We start from the raw sequence: 17,170 nt of genomic DNA on the forward strand, positions 1-17,170 counted from the left end.
CTCGTTACGTGCTGGCTAAAAAGTTCTCTTGAATGCAGTTCAATAATTTTGTGCTTTCTGTGCCCTTCACACTGTTAATATCCCATTTGATATTAGGGTAGTTGAAATCCCCAACTATTATTGCCCTATTGTTTTTGCACTCACGAATTTGCCTACATATTTGTTCTTCTATCTCCCTCTTGCTATTCGGGGGACGATAGTACACTCCTACTAGTGTGGCTGCCCCTTTTTTATTTCTGAGCTCCACCCATATGGCTTCATTTGATGATTCATTTAGCATATCATCCCTCCTCAAAGCTGATTGATTCCTTAACTAATAATGCTACACTCCCTCCTTTTTTATCCCCCGCTCTATCCTGCTTGTAAACTCTATATCCAGGGATGTTGAGCTGCCATTCTTGCCCCTTTTTAAACCAAGTTTTCGTTATTGCAATGATATTGTGTTGCCATATGTCTATCTGTGTCCTCAGCTCATCGGCTTTACTTACTATACTCCTTGCATTTAAATAAATACCCTTTAACACTGCCAAATTCCTGTGCTGCACACTTTTTAACCTTTGTTTCATCTGTCTTTCAGAGTCACTCGCCTCCCGTTCCCTGCCCTGAAATTGTCCTATCTGAAACTGCCCTCAGATTCCCATCCCCCTGCCAAACTAGTTTAAACCATCCCCAACAACACTCGCAAACCTTCCTGCAAGGATATTTGTCCCAGTCCTGTTCAAGTGTAGACCATCCGGCTTATACAGGTCCTGCCTTTCCCAGAACCAGTCCCATTGCCTCAGAAATCTGAAGCCCTCCCTCCTGCACCATCCCTCCAGCCATGCATTCATCTGGTGTATCTTCCTATTTCTATACTCACTAGCACGTGGCCTTGGGAGTAATCTGGAGATTACTACCTTTGAGGTCTTGTTTGCTAATCTCGTTCCTAACTCCCTAAACTCAGCCTGCAGGACCTCATCCCTCTTTCTTCCTATATCATTGGTACCAATGTGGACCACCACCTCTGGCTGTGCACCCTTGCCCTCCAGAATGCTCTGTAGCCGCTTGTTGATATCCATTACCCTTGCACCAGGGAGGCAACATAACCATCCTGGAATCAGGTCTGCGAACACAGAAACGCCTATCTGTTCCCCTAACTATAGAATCGCCTACCACTATTGCTCTCTTGTTTTTTCTCCTCCCTCCTTGCACAGCTGAGCCACCCATGGTGCTCTGGTCATGACTCTCACTGTACTCTCCAGAGGAACCCTCTCTCCCATCGGTACTCAGAACTGAAAACCGGTTAAAAAGTGGGATGCCCTCCGGGGAGTCCTGTTGTACCTACCTTGACCTTCTTGTCTGTCTGGCAGCCACCCTGTCCCTCTCTGCCTGTGCTCTCTTAAGCTCCGGGGTGACTACCTTCTGAAATTTGCAGTCCACACGGTTCTCTGCCTCGCGGATGCGCCGCAGTGAGTCCAGCCGCTGCTTGAGTTCCGAAATCCGGAGCTCAAGTTTCTGCAGCCGGTGACACTTCCTGCAGATGTTTTTGTCGAGGACACATGGTGCGTCCACGACTTCCCACATACCACAGGAGGCACATTCCACTCGGCTGAGCTGCCCTGGCATTACTTAGCTGGTACTATTCTCATCTGTGGAGCTTGTGCCCTACTCTACTGCTCATTTCGAAGTCCACCCTGTTTGCTGAATGAAAAACATTTCATGGCATTAAATACAATATTTTGTCCAGTATTCCCTTCCAGTACCATTGCTTCACTTAGGGCTCTAAACGTATTCTAATCTCCCTGTATTAACAGTGCCATGTCACCAGCTTACATTTCCTTTCAGAACTTACTTCAATTTTGTCTGTTTTGGCATCACCCCAATAAAGTTTGTCTTCAGCATAGTCCAATGCCAAGCCATTGGGCCAACCCAAAGAGGTGTTTACCAAAATTATTCGATCAGAGCCATCCAGGTTTGCACGTTCTATCTTCGGGTATTCGCCCCAATCTGTCCAGTACATATAGCTGTAAAAATATTGATAAAATTAATTCTTGCCCTTTTTGTTTTTAGAAATAAACTCAATAGTAACAATACAAATCACTACTTTCTTTACAATAAAGTTACAGTAATGCTGTTAACAATTGTTTGCCAAAAGATCACTTTCTCAATAGTTGGCACTTTTAAACAGGAAACAATCTTATCGCCAATACGCTTTAAAACATAGCATACAAAATACACATTTTCTAAAATTATGACCGAACATTTAAATAGCGTTCACACCAAAAACCTTTGCGTACATACCCAGTCACTGGATTAAGGACAATTGCTCGAGGCTCATCAAGACCTTCTGCTATCAGTATTTTCCTAGATGTCCCATTAAGCCGGGTCACTTCAATGCGGTCAGTTCCTGTATCTGTCCAATAAAGATTTCGTGCTATCCAATCAACAGCTATTCCATCTGGGTGGTTAACTTCTGTGGTCACCAACGTTTGGGCCCCCGAACCATCCAGAAATGCACGACGAATAGCTCTAACTTCATCATCAGTCCAGTAAATATATCCCTCCACTGGATCATAGTCTATTGCTATTGCATGTCGAATATCATCAAGCTGAAGAATAACATCTGTGAAATCTGGCATGTCTAAGGAGATGCGCCGTAGGTCTGTTCTTCTCGCAAGCAGCAAGACCTCTTCTGCACCTATTGTAGGGCAGAATAACCGTTAATTCCAGGGCTGCCTCGAAACACAACATTTAGCTGGAAAAATACATTTATGCAGTCAAAGCCAAGTAAGATTAACAATGTTATGTCCTCCACTCCAAACAAAACAGAACAAAAGAAATTCCAGACACATTCATCCCTAGGCTGAACAGCAATGAATATAAACAGAGGAAGGCGTCTTATAATGGTGCACCTCATAATGAGAGAGACAGAGATTCTATGTTAGTACCCCTTTTAAAAACCATAATTAAAAAGAATTTTGACCATCAACCTTTATTTATTTTGGTCTTTTTGTTGAGTGCATGTCTTCGTTTAAAAGTGAGTATCTATCACCTAATTAAATTGATTAAGAGGACCTGAATTAACATAAAAAGTTGAAACGATAAATTCACTGAAGTACACACACCATCAACTTCAGTTTAAAAAAAAAGAACTTTACAGCCTTCTGGCCTCAATACTGAGTTCAACAATTTCAGAACATAACCTCTGCCCCCATTTTTTCAGACAGCAGCTGTGGTGATGATTCTGCTATTCCCATTAACACCTCCTCTAGATCCATCTTTTTTTTAAATTTGTCCCATTACATCTTTTTTGTTATTTAATTACCCTGCCTTCCACCCTATGAGACCTTTCCTTTTGTTCTTTCCCCCACCCTCCACTCTTTCCCTGCCTCTGTACTTAGTTACAACCTGTTACATCTCTGCGTTTTCCAGATCTGATAAAAGGTCATCGACCTGAAATATTGGGCTGGATTTTACAGCCCCAGCAACGTCAGAAATTGTGGTTGGGGCAGGGGGGAGGGGTGGAAAATGCCTCCAGCAGAGGCCCATCATGGGCTTCGACATCAGGAAGGCCCGGCCCGATATTGCTGGCAGCGGCGAGGCCTCGTGGTGGCGCGCCCCATCTCTGGCCGCTCGGCAACTGACCAAAATTTAAATAGGTTAATTTATTAAAATGAATGAATTAATTACTTACCTGCTCCTGCCATCCATTCCGGGGCGATATTGGTGCTGGTGGCCGGCACTCCTGCACCTTCGAATACCTGCCCAGGTATCCGAGGCGGAACACTGGTGGGGAGTGGGGAGCAGGTAAGTTTTTCAGTGCGGGTGAGGGGAGCGGGGTCAAACTAATTTCATTGGTCTCAGGGGTGGTGGGGGGAGGGGTAAAGTTTAAAGTTGATGAACTTTGTGGGGGGGGGGGAAGGTAGGGAGCACAAGTTATGTGTTTAGGGGCAAGGGGGAAAAGGACAGATAATTACTTCTATGCTTATTGGAGGGGGTGGGAGAGGGTCAGGATCACTTTATTTCTTTTTCAGCATCATTGCTCCTTTAAAAATTTAAATTGCAATGTAAGGCTCGAAGCCCTTTAAAAATGGCATTGGCGCCTATGCAGTGGCACCTGATGCCATTGCCGGGGACGGACCACCCGCCCCCTCCACGTCATCGGGAGGAGGTATGGGGAGGTAGTGGTCCGCTCCAGCCATTTAAATGAGCCGCCACGTTTAATATCCCGGTGGCTCCGCGAAGTGCAGTCCGCGCAGGTGGACTGCCATTGCACACGTCCGCCACCAAAAAACCCATCCCATTGACTCTGTTTCTCTCTCGACAGATGTTGCCTATCCTGCTGAATATTTTCAGCATTTTCTGTTTCTTATCAGTTTTAGTAAGCTGCCCAGATAAGTCAGTCAGTATTTACGGTTCAACATAAATATTTACAGACATATATACTGAACCAAAATGCTAATTGTTTTCAATCATTTAGTTTCTAAAAGGGGTACAGAGGGTAATATTTCCTCGCTAAGATTTTAAAATTATAGTTTTAGATTTATTATGCCAAAGCTTACTCAATAGATTGTAATTTCATTACTTTGACATTAGTTATATGCCTTTTATATATATTCTGAACCTCCTTTCACAAATGAAGCTCAACCGATATAATGTTTTATTTGAATATATCATTCCAAAAATAAATTTTGATCAAAAGGTTTTCACAAGTGAATCACCTACATTTTAACCTGTAATACTCTATATCTGAGCATTTCATTAATCAGCATGAACATATATTCTCCACAGTCACACTAGTGCTCTTTCATCATGACAATTATTTATCTCATGTTGGAAAAAGATCAAAGCGATTTTTTAAAAAGCAATAATTATTCAGTTAAATGCTTGACTGGCTAGCTGGAGGCATGGAGGTGATGTTGAAAAATTGCAAAACACAAAAATACAGCATGACAGTAATACAGAATACTTGCTATGGCGTGAAACAGTGATAATTCACCCATGTTTATTACTATTAATTGGCTCTCAAGCACCATTTCTTAATTGCCAGCACAAACATGTCTTCTGGGTAAGAACGAACAAACGAGCATTTACATAGCAACTTTCAAGATCTCAGAATGTTCCAAAGTGCTTTACAGCCGATGAAGTACTCACTTGAATTGTAGTTATTGTTGCAATTTGCACTCAACGAGCCCCACAAACAGCAATGAGATAAATGACCAGATGATCTGTTTTTTGGGAGTGCTACCACTGAGACAGGGCTGCTGGGTTTTCCCCATTGAACTACTGTCTTCATTGGTTAAAATGCATCAAATATATTTTTTAAAAGTTCCAATTCTGATTAACTGTTATACTAAAATGAACACTTTTTCACGTGGCTTATGAGCCCTCCATTAACAATTACATTGTTATAAACATGAAAGACTATTTATTTGGACAACAGCACAAAAAGCAATAATCACTTTAGGACAGCGTTAAGAAATTGAACATTCCAAGCAAGGGCAGTGATATGCAGTTTAATAGATGGTCACAAAGATAAGGCTGAAACCCAATCACGGAGTTCCAGTTTGGTCAAACCAGGAAAAAGAAGCTTATGTTTATAATCGGAACCCAGAAATGATGTCACAACCTTTGTGCATTCTATCCTCATGTATATTTCCACGTATGGTATTTGACATAAAAACTTTTGTTTTAAAGTGCCGTTAAGGATACATAGATGAGTTTTATAGTAATCTCACATGGAACAATTACTGCAGGTTTGAACGGAAAATAACTGGCTGTATGTAATCAGAAAATTTCAGGCAGAGCACAAATGTTATGTTTTAATCACACAAGCAAAAACAAAAGGCTACCTACCTTAATCTTTCGTTTGAGGAGGCATTTATATTGTAACTACCAATCTGAGACTGGTAACTGAAATTTGCTTTCTAGCCTGGTAAAACCGTGTTTATATTGCTTGGCTCCTGGCTGGCTGGGAAATCTAATTGTCCTGCTTAGGAGAGAAATCTGTGCCGGCACTGACACAAAGATGCACAGAACTCTCTCCCAACAGTAAGAAATTTAAATGGAGCAGCAGCAGCACAGATCTGCTGTGCACTCTAAATATTTAAACTGAGGTCAACATAGATTTCAAAGGTACCAGGCTATTTGAGTACAGACATTGCTAAGAATTGAAAAACCTTCTTCAAGCTTTTTAAAAAAAAAACATTCTAACATTCTTACTATTGTTCCAATAATCAAAACAAAACTGAAAAATGTTTATCAGATTTTCCCCTCAACACTAAATTCTTGTTGGTATTACATAAATACTTTCAACTTCCATTTAAAACATTTCTCTCATTAATACCTCTACTTGGTAGGTGATGGTGACATATTGATGCATTTGCTTGAAAGTTCTTCAGTGTTATTTTAACAAAGGTGTTACCCATTCATATTAAAAAGGTTAATGCCCTTCATGTGAATATGTACTTTAGTAATGATGCACAGCATGAATTCAACCCCACATTCTTCCAGTGACATTCATTTTCTCTAGGTAAGAGGAAGGCTTGGCAAATTGCTCTCAAGCCCCTGACAAAGGCACTCCTTAGGTGGGTACAAGAAAATGTACAAAAGAAGCCTGTGAAACTAGGTGGCCAAATTCCCCTCTTGCCTTCTGCGCAAGCACTTGGCCTCTGTTCAGCATCATCTTGTGATGGTGCAGTTTAATCAGGAGCTTAACATATGGTGAAATCATAGCTGTGAATCTATATCTTAATAACCACCCATTACTCAGTGAGTTGGAGCTTCAATGTTTATGCCATCAACTGCCCCTTATTTCAAATGGAATTAATTGATGTGATGCAATTGTTGATTTTTAATGAGGCAATTATTCCTATCATGCAGTCAACCTATCACAATAAACTTTAGCTATGAAATTACCAAGGGAGCATGCAGTCCTGTCCAAGATTTATATTCTGCTCAACACTGTTACCCAGATAAGAGTATTTTCAACACCTTGACTGGTATATGGCAGTAAAATAGTAAAAGGGGGAACTTCTTTGGGGGGTTGGTGGTGGCAGTTGTGAGGATAGAGGATAAAAAAAACTGTTGTTCTCCAACAGAAATAAAATTCCTTTTATTCAATTTTGGAATTGTAATAACACATCATATTGAAGTACCATCTAGGCTGTTTTGCTCTATATCTGAAGAAAGGGAGTACTGTGGACGGAAGATCTACGAGAGGCCACAATCTATGCCTTCTGATAAAAATTTTACACGAATTTTAAAAAAACCTTTGGATAGTAATGGAAATTCAAAATTTCCAAAATGAATAGTTTGAACAAGCCCATGAATCATCAACACAAATTATAAATTCTTGCACAGTTCTTAAGAGTTTAATCATGACCTGCACACTTTATATTTTGGAAGGTTAATCAAACATTTACAATTGTATTTTATTACAGGTTACAAGAAAAACTCAAAACATATCTGTGAACCATGCTGAACCACTGACTGCATTTTAAAAATTTAATTCTCCAACAGACCCTTACGTAGCAGAGTGTTTGCAGCTAGCAACCCATTCTCATACAATGGCACGGGAGTGCTGGATGCAAAGATTAGAAGCTCAGATTTCAGTGCTGCCCCATAGATCAACTTCAAACTGAATTCTATTGCAACTCACTAACTGTGTAATACACAAGTCAACAACAACTTACATTTATAGAGCATCTACAGAAAAATGACCCAAGGTGCTTCACAGAGACAATTCTTTAAATGGGCTAGAATATGAAGGTACACAAACAATAACCCTTTACTTTTTTTAATTATACGCAAATAATTTTACAAATTCAATAGCTATAGATCTCCTTACATAATGAGACTCCTTACATAATTACATTAAATTATCCAGCAATCAAAATTGACAGAGGAAAAGAAACAGTCACTTGTGCAGCAAAAAAAGTACCATTTCAAATGTTGTGAAAGATAAGTCAAGGAAACAAGAAAGCCATTTAGAATCCCTAATATTTTGAAAGTGATACTTTTTTTTTGCTATTTCATTGATTTTCAAAGTGAATTTTACATGATAGACTGCAGTATATAGTGTAAACCAATGCAGCTTCCAACTTCAATTAGTTTTGAAATGCAATGTGTATACATCATTTAAATTGTTATTGATTAAGGCTGCATTATTAATAGTAATGCTTTAGTGCTGAAAATGCAGGTTAAATTACATTTATAAAATTTCAATCAGGAGTGACAAAAAAAAGGGAGAACATCCCACAAGTTGACAAAGAGTCTTTTTCATCCTCCTCTGCACCACTTTCAGAATTTGACAGGTGACAAGATTGTTTATAATATAGTAACAAATGTGCCAATTTATCAACCTAATGCAAACAAATGTAAAGCACAGTTTCAGTTCCCCCAAACCCTGCCAGAGCTCCTTGCTATTCCTGTCCCGTTTGTCTATCTGCTAACCAGATTAGTACAATGTGTCATTGTTTCATTCAAATTCTTAGTCAATGCCACTGGGAACTCTTGTCCTTTCCACTCACTAACTGTGTAATCAAACAGGCCGTGAACAACATGTTTCCAAAGCTATTCTTCCTGCCCTTTAAATGCAGTAAAGAACGTCAACATTGTAATACGTACTGCCTGAATGGAACTAATTTACAGCATTCATATGTGCTATGCTTGGACCTGATGTGATGCTTGCATTGAGAAGGGTTGTTTATTTTACAATCTGTGTCTTAGTTTTAACTTACAACTAATGTGCCAGGAAGCTGTTAAGGTTACAGTGTGAAAGCACAATGTTGGCACTTTTCATTAGGCAGGCTAAGTGTTTCAAGACTGTGGATGCATCAATGAGTTTGTGTCTCAACAACCACCATTCATTATAATGAATGCCTGTTTTCAAACAATGTTGTTTTTTGTTAGGATTTTTAACTTACAAATAGAAAGAACATGCAACATTTTGAACTTAAAAGCATCACAAAGATACCAGATTTATAGTTATCACAAGATTTTTAAAAACAATATAGAAAGGAAGTTCAGAACAACATTGCTTTTCTCAACTTTTCTCAAAGTGTGATTTTCCCTTCTGTTTTTGTGTAACTTTAGCATTCTGCCTGAAACACTGGCAGTCAAACTATTTTCAAATTTTTACCAATGCTGGTTTATAACTAATTGCATAAAAGGTATATGGGAATTGTTTAGGGTGATACTTTAATACTCTTTGAAGGAAGGCACTTGAAGGTGGGAAGGTCCCACGACTAAATAAAATGCAGATTTTCAGCATGTGAATCTGATTTTATCACTTTATTACTGAGGTCACACACAAAAAAATCAATGGATCCAAATTAAGCATATTATGTGGCAATTCCCCTTATAGTTGAGTCTGTTCTGTAATATAATTTGCTTAATTTTATAATTGGAGTTTCATATGAGAAACATTTTTTCTTACCCCATATTGGCAGAAATTCAGGTTATAGAATGAAGAAGCTAGGCTTACTTTCTAAAATAATCAAATACACTTGCATTCAAGGCAATCCCTCAAGAAATATACGAGACAACGACCAACCTTACAAAGCTCCCGAAACTGGAGGAACTGAGCGTCACTTAAATATTATAATCACTGACCTGCACTGGCCCCAAACCTGCCATGGTTAAACCATATATAGATGCACTGTCAGCAGATTAGGGTCAGGTTACATTTTTTTCCACAAATTTAATCCTTCTCCCTTCTGTCAGGTTGTGTGTGGGGGGTGGGGGGTGGGGATGTGGGGCAGTTAAAATTAACCTTATTGTGTGGGAAATTATGGGCGGCACAGTGGTGAGCACCGCAGCCTCACAGCTCCAGCAACCCGGGTTCAATTCTGGGTACTGCCTGTGTGGAGTTTGCAAGTTCTCCCTGTGTCTGCGTGGGTTTCCTCCGGGTGCTCCGGTTTCCTCCCACATGCCAAAGACTTGCAGGTTGATAGGTAAATTGGCCATTATAAATTGCCCCTAGTATAGGTAGGTGGTAGGGAAATATAGGGACAGGTGGGGATGTGGTAGGAATATGGAAATAGTGTAGGATTAGTATAAATGGGTGGTTGATGGTCGGCACAGACTCGGTGGGCCGAAGGGCCTGTTTCAGTGCTGTATCTCTAAAACTTAAACTAAAAACTAAAGCTTCTAGCCACCAAAATTCTCACATCCATGTCAGCTGACATTCACAAATACCTTTTCTCTCTGTTCTTTCTCATTTTAACCACCACATTCTTATCAGCAGTTGCTCCTGCTTTACTTCAGTCTAGGATCCCATTACCTCCTCTTTTATCTCTCCTACTGGGTTGTCTCCAATTTTAAATCTGCAGTGGAAATCTGGATTGAAGTTGTGAGTCAGATGTTGTTATAATTTAAATATCACTATGCTGGAGGAGCAGAATGCAGCTACAGCTGACAGGAACAGATGATAGGAATGCATTGGTATGGTGGTAGTACTGTACTGACCAGGGATAGGCACCAGCATGTTGCACTACAGACATCTGACAAAATTATTGACTGAGCCACGGACATGGATACAATCAATCGGTATATAAAGTGTATAGCCAGCTTAATGCCATCGAAACACAGTCTGATTTAAAACACATCTCTCCCTATTTAGTGAGATACCCGGCATTATTTTTGCTTGCACAAGTAGTCATTGTCTGCTTGCACACTTGATGAGTGATGCAGAGAATTAGGATGTATGTCCATCTTTCAGGAATGATCTTGATCTCTTTCTCTCTCGCCAAATCTCTCCCCCTCCCTCTGTGTCCATCCCGCTCCCCTGTGTGTCTCCCTCTCTCTCACTCCTGTCTCCCCTCTGTGTCACCTTTTCTCTCCCCGTGTCCTTCCCCTCTCCCTTTGCTCTGCTCTCCCTCTCCCTGCCCCCTCTTTACCCGCTCTCTCGCCCCTCCCTGTCCTTTGCACCCCTCCCTCCCCCATGCCCCCTCTCTCTCCCCCCCCTTACACCCTGTCTCTCTGCCCCTCCCACTCTCTCCCCCTCTCCCTCCCTTTACTCCCATCTCTTTCTCCCTCCCTCTCTCCCCACCCCATGCATCAGAAGCGGAAACACATTGCCGCTCGGCACCAACATCACACGCAGAGAAACCAGCTGAGAAAATGGACTGTTTGCCTAAAATAAATCTTGCTCTGGCTCAAAGAAGTCTTGCCTTTCCAGTTCTATCATTTGTTCCTGTGCGCTATCTGTTCAGACAAAGCCAGAGAGTAGCTGACTGACAGCTCCAGTCTTCCTACCGAGTCTGACCATCCATGCATTTCGATTGGACAAAGGTCCACTCACAGGCAAACCATTTGCACTTTTGATTGGCGGGCCAGATACAAAACTCTGGTGGGCTGTAGGAACTAGCCGAAGCCCTATCCTTTGTAATTACTTCCGCTCTTGATAATTATAGATGTCTTGCTCCAAGCCTTTAAACTTATGCTTCAAAACACAAGTTTAAAGGCTGGAGCAAGACATTTGAAATTACCATGGACCTCAAAATTTTTACCATGGACACTGGCGTCCATGTTGCAGACCCCTAGTACTGACGCTTTTGCCAATTGTGCTGTTAGAAAGTAAAATCAGCAAGGAGATTAACCTGGGGAAAGATATGATCTGTGTCTTCTCAACACTTACCCCTTCCATTCTACTTCTTGCAACTCATCATTCAGCTATTATGGTTTTACCAGTTGGAAATCTATATGCATTTCCTTCCACTTTCCACCCTGCTTCCAAAATCCGCATCCAACCCCTCCTCTTTGTCAGTTCCTCATCCAAGCATCTCCTCCTATTCCCATACTAAGCATCCACCACATCCTTATTGCAAAGTACTCGGAGGAGCAAATGCAAGTAGATATTGATCAAGGATCAAGGAGCGTCATAGAGTCATTTATAGCACAGAAGGAGGCCATTTAGGCCTTTAAATTCATGCCAGCTCTCCATGGAACTATACTGTCAGTCCCACACCTGGCTCAATCCCCATGGCCCTGCAAATCTATTTCTCTCAGGGGGCCATCCAACTTCCTCTTGAAGTCATTGATCGTTTACGCATCCACCACCCTTGTGAGCAGCGAGTTCTAGGTCATTACCACCCGCTGCGTAAAAAGGGTCTTCCTCATATTCCCCCTGCATCTCTTGCCCGAAACTTTCAATCTGTGTCCCTTAGTCCTTGTACCATTGGTTAATGGGAACTGGTTTTCCTTGTCTAACATCTAAGCCCGTCATAATCTTGTACACTTCTATTAAATCTCCCCTCAATATCCTTTGTTCTAAGGAGAACAAATCCAGCTTTTCCAACCTAACCTTGTAACTAAAATCCTCCATCCCTGGAACTATTCTGGTAAATCTCCTCTGCACCCTCTCAAAGATCCTCACATCCTTCCTGAAGTGTGGTGTCCGGAACAGGATGCAATACTCCAGTTGGGGCCTAACCAGAGCTTTACAGAGGTTCAGCATAATTTCCCTGCTTTTGTACTCAATGCTAACATTTATGAAGCCCAAGATCCCATATACTTCATTAACCACTGTCTCAATATGTTCTGCCACCTTCAAAGATCTATGCAAATGCACCCCCAGGTCCCTTTGTTCCTGCACACTCTTTAGAAGTGTGCCATTAAGTATATATCGCCTCTCCCTATTCCTTCTGCCAAAATACATCACCTTACACTTGTCAGTAATAATTCCATTTGCCACCTGTCTGCTCATTCTGCTAGCCTATCTATGTCCTGTTACAGGCAGTTCATATCATTCTCACTGTTTGCTGCACCACCACATTTGGTGTTGTCAGCAAATTTCGAGATTCTACTCTGTATTCCAAGATCGAAGACATACATATATATCAAAAAAGCTGTGGTCCCAACACTGTCCCTTGGGGAACAACACTGTCTACCATCCTCCAGTCTGAAAAACAAGCATTTACCACGACTTGCTGTTTTCTGTCCTTAAACCAATTTTTAATCCAATTGGACACTGACCTTCCTATTCCATGAGTTTCAATTTTCTTAACCAGCCTTTTATGTGGTCCCTTATCAAATGCTTTCTTAAAATCCATATAAACAAAATCCACTGCATTCCCTACATCAAGCTTCTCTATTACTTCATTAAAACATTCAATTAGATTAGTCAAGCATGATCTGCCTTTTACACATCCATGCTGGCTATCCTTAATTAACTCAAAGCTCTCAAAGTGTCTGTCAATTTTTTCCCTGATTATTGTTCCTGAAACCTTACCCACCACTGTTGTTAAACTAACTGGCCTGTATTTAGGAGATTTAGCATTATAACTGGCTAATTAAATTTTGTAACACAGGAAAGGAGGACTATTAAAGTAATGCAATCACCACAAGCATGCCAGCCTGGCAATACTATTCATGTACTCCACATGTAAACTGAAGTGCATTTTCAGTCAAAATGTATAGCACTGAGGGTGTAAATTCAAAATGAGAATCATAAAATAATAAGGATGTAAACAAAATATGCAATATAAATTTTAAGCATGTTAAAGGTATCAATTTGAACATGTTTATAGAAAGCATTAACATTTCATCAAAATATGAAAACTTAACTCATTGAAACTTTACAAAATTCTATAATCAGAATAAAGTTAGATTGCGCCTAAAAATAAAACTGCACAATACCACAATATATATTTTATCAATTTGTTAAGCCAGATCTGTTAATGAATACATTAATATTTTGAAGTTACATTTTTGTATTGCCGGTACATCAAATAAAAATGGTGGAGAAAAATAAACTATATAACTGATGGATGTTGCGTGCTGGACAAATTTAATAGTGCAAACATAAGGAGTAAAGTACAGGCATGAAAAATTTCACTTCAAACAAACTCTATTTGAAATTCGAGAAATTATTTTTAGAATATTTACTTAAAAATAAATTTGTTTGGAATTACCAGTTTTGTTGAAATGAAGCGCTAAACATCTATTAATGAAAACTTTCACTTTTCCCCTTTTCGGAATTAGGTCTTAGGTCCAACCGTTTGATGAGAAAGATCTCAGGAAATTATAAGTAATAAAATCAAAAACAAATATTAGGTGAAATCCACGTAATTTCCAAAGACTTGTTTCATCCAAGCATAATTCAAACCAGTGAAAGTATGCTCACTCTTTTCTCCTAAACTACAAAAATTAAGTTGGTCATATCAATAGGAGTTATTACCTTTTTTACAAATCTTTCCATCTTTCTCCAGCTGGACACCAGTTGGGCAGGCACATCTGAAGAATGGTTCTTTTGGAGACAGTAGGCATAAGTGAGAACATCCTCCATTGCTTTCATCACATGGGATGCGAACTGTAAAGGATGGGTAAAAGGGGGAAAAAAAATGAACGTCTTTTCCAGTGATGGAATCAAATTCAACAAACTGTCTAACACCAAAGTTAAAATGAATCAAGTATCCATCTCCTGCATAAAATGTTAACTAATTTTCTCTTTTCCACTTCCTCTCCTTTACTGAAGGCACTGACTCTTTGCTGATGAGCAAACAGTGGCAAGATTGGTTTCAGTGACTCCCTCTTCTACCATAAACAAGCAGCTGTTCTTTACGTACGAGGCTTGTGAATAAGTGTAAACAGATTTTTCAACTGTGCAGTGCACCATACAAAACCCCATCCTATCCATACACGTGCATATTCCAGAGTTTGTTAAACTGGGATCAGCAGTGGAAACATTGGCTGATTTCTCACTCTCCCTCACCTGGAGTCATAAAGTCATTTATGGCACAGAAGGAGGCCATTCGGGCCATCGAGTCCATGCCAGCTCTCTATGGAGCTATCCAGTCAGTCCCACTCAATCCCCCCCACTCCATCCCCGTAGCCCTGCAAGTTTATTTCCTTCAAATGGCCATCCAATTTACTTTTGAAATCATTGATCGTTTACGCATCCACCACCCTTGTGAGCGAGTTCCAGGTCATTACCACCCGCTGCGTAGAAAGGTTCTTCCTCATATTCCCCCTGCATCTCTTGCCCAAAACCTTCAATCTATGTCCCCTAGTCCTTGTACCATTAGTTAATGGGAACAGTTTTCCCTTGTCTAACTTATCTAAGCCTGTCATAATCTTGTACACCTTTATTAAATCTCACCTCAATCTTCTTTGCTCCAAGGAGAACAACCCCAGATTTTCCAACGTAACCTTGTAACTAACATCCCCCATCCCTGGAATCATTCTGGTAAATCTCCTCTGCACCCTCTCAAGGACTCTCACATTTTTCCTAAAGTGTGGTGACCAGGACTGGATGCAACATTCCAGTTTTGGCCTAACCAGAGCTTTATAAAGGTTCAGCTTAACTTCCCTGTTTTTGTACTCAATGCCTCTATTTATGAAGCCTAAGATCCTATAAGCTTTACTAACAACTCTCTCAATATGTCCTGGCACCTTCAAAGATCTATGCACATGCACCCCCAGGTCCTACTGTTTCTGCACACTCTTTACAATTATGCCATTAAGTATATAATTGAGTATTGCTGAAAATAGAGACATGTTGTCGAAGCTTTTCGTCTTGCACTCATCAGGACTATCCGCAAGAATAACCAATGTCAGGGAAAACAACAACTTATGGTGCCTGAGAAGAGAGTGCTGATTGGCTGACGAGTGAACTCTGATTGGTAGAGGCATTGCCATGGAGAATGCACCAGTTTACAGTGACTGACAGTTAACTACCAAGCTTTGTTTGAAATTTAAACCAGGCAGCTTGACTCTGATTGGTCAAGGCATTGCCCTAAGCAATGAACCAGCGAATGGCTGTCACATATTTTGTGCAGCTGAAACAGTCGCAATGTTTGTACATATTCTTTCTGTCTGCAAAGAACAGGGCCCTGTGTATTAATATATGTAGCTTCCAGTATGCGCAAGTGCGCCACACTGTGAGCCCTACTGACAATCTTAAATTGGTTGTCAGCGTAATTCTTAGCACACTGTGGATTATTTATCAAATGTTGTCCAATCGCAGAATCACATCTATAGCTGGACACTGTGTTTTGAGTTTTGCAAGCACGGGCTGGTTGGGTACGGCCTGTACCTTGCCCGTTGCGAACAGCAGAAGGGACATGTTGTTTGATACGATCCGCAAGTCTTTGGGACATACGGCCTGTATACCTAGCATCACACTGACATGCATTGATCCTCCCTATCTTCCTATTTCTACTCTCACAAACACGTACACTGGGAGTAATCCAGAGATTATTACCTTCAAGGTCCTATTGTTTAACTTTCTCCCGAGCTCCTGAAAATCTGACCATAGGACCTCAATACGTGTCCTCTCTATGTCGTTGGTACCAACACGTAACACAACTTCTGGCTCACTCCCTTCTCCCTGCAGAATATCCTGTACCCTCTCCATGATGTCCTTTACCCTGGCATCAGGGAGGCAACACACAATGCGGGATTATGATAACAGTTACAGAAATGCCTATCTGTCCCCCTGACTATGGAATCACCTAGAACTGCATATCTGCACTTTGCTGCTCCCTCCTGTACAGTCCCTTGCCCATTGGTGTCATGGTCTGGACTGCACCCCTTCAAGGTATCGTCACTCCCAGCAGTATCCAAAGCAGAGTACTGATTTGAGTAACACACACCCAAAAGATTCTTGCACTTGCTGCCTCTTTTTACACTTCCGGATGGCCACCCACCTACTATCCTGAACTCCTCCTGCCTGTGGGGTGACCACCTCCTGGAAAGTACGGTCCATAAAACTCTCCTGCTCCCTGATGCTCCACAGTGATTCTGGCTGTCCCTCAAGCTTGGAATTCCTGAGCTCGAGCTGAAGCAGCTGGAGATATTTCCTACACATGTGGTTGCCCAAGACACGTGGAGTATCCTAGAGTTCCCACATGTTGCAAGAATTGCGAGCCACAGGTCACAGCTGCCCATCCATGAACTAAAACAAAACATCTCTATTCCCTTTTCAAACTAATACCTCTAGTCCTGCTCTGTGCTTATTCTATTAGAATATTTATTGTTACACTACCTCAATTAAAAATATTCAAGTTCCCAGCTCATAATTTAAACCAATACCTTAGTTTAGAGAGAAAAGAGAAAAATACACACTAATCACTTACCTTCTTCCCTGTGATGTCACACCGTGATTTACTTTAAATGCAGTTGCTTGGCACCTCCCTCTCAGGCCCGCTCCTTTACATCATCACTGGTCTCGCTGTGCTCCCCCTCA

At 40.9% G+C, this 17,170-nt stretch overlaps 1 protein-coding gene across 1 annotated transcript in view; it reads right to left on the bottom strand.

Annotated features, from left to right (window-relative positions):
• The window catches only part of LOC137377096 (low-density lipoprotein receptor-related protein 5-like), a 270,969-nt gene that overhangs the window by 123,243 nt on the left and 130,556 nt on the right, over window positions 1–17,170 (bottom strand). Inside the window, exons 5-7 of the mRNA XM_068046392.1 lie at window positions 14,162–14,293; window positions 2,281–2,677; window positions 1,832–2,003 (exon numbers count right to left, since the gene is read on the bottom strand). Coding sequence (XP_067902493.1) covers window positions 1,832–2,003; window positions 2,281–2,677; window positions 14,162–14,293 — 701 coding nt within the window. The remainder of the gene's footprint in view (window positions 1–1,831; window positions 2,004–2,280; window positions 2,678–14,161; window positions 14,294–17,170) is intronic.

The sequence above is a fragment of the Heterodontus francisci genome, chromosome 14 (genome assembly GCF_036365525.1).
Source record: "Heterodontus francisci isolate sHetFra1 chromosome 14, sHetFra1.hap1, whole genome shotgun sequence".
Lineage (NCBI taxonomy): Eukaryota > Metazoa > Chordata > Chondrichthyes > Heterodontiformes > Heterodontidae > Heterodontus > Heterodontus francisci.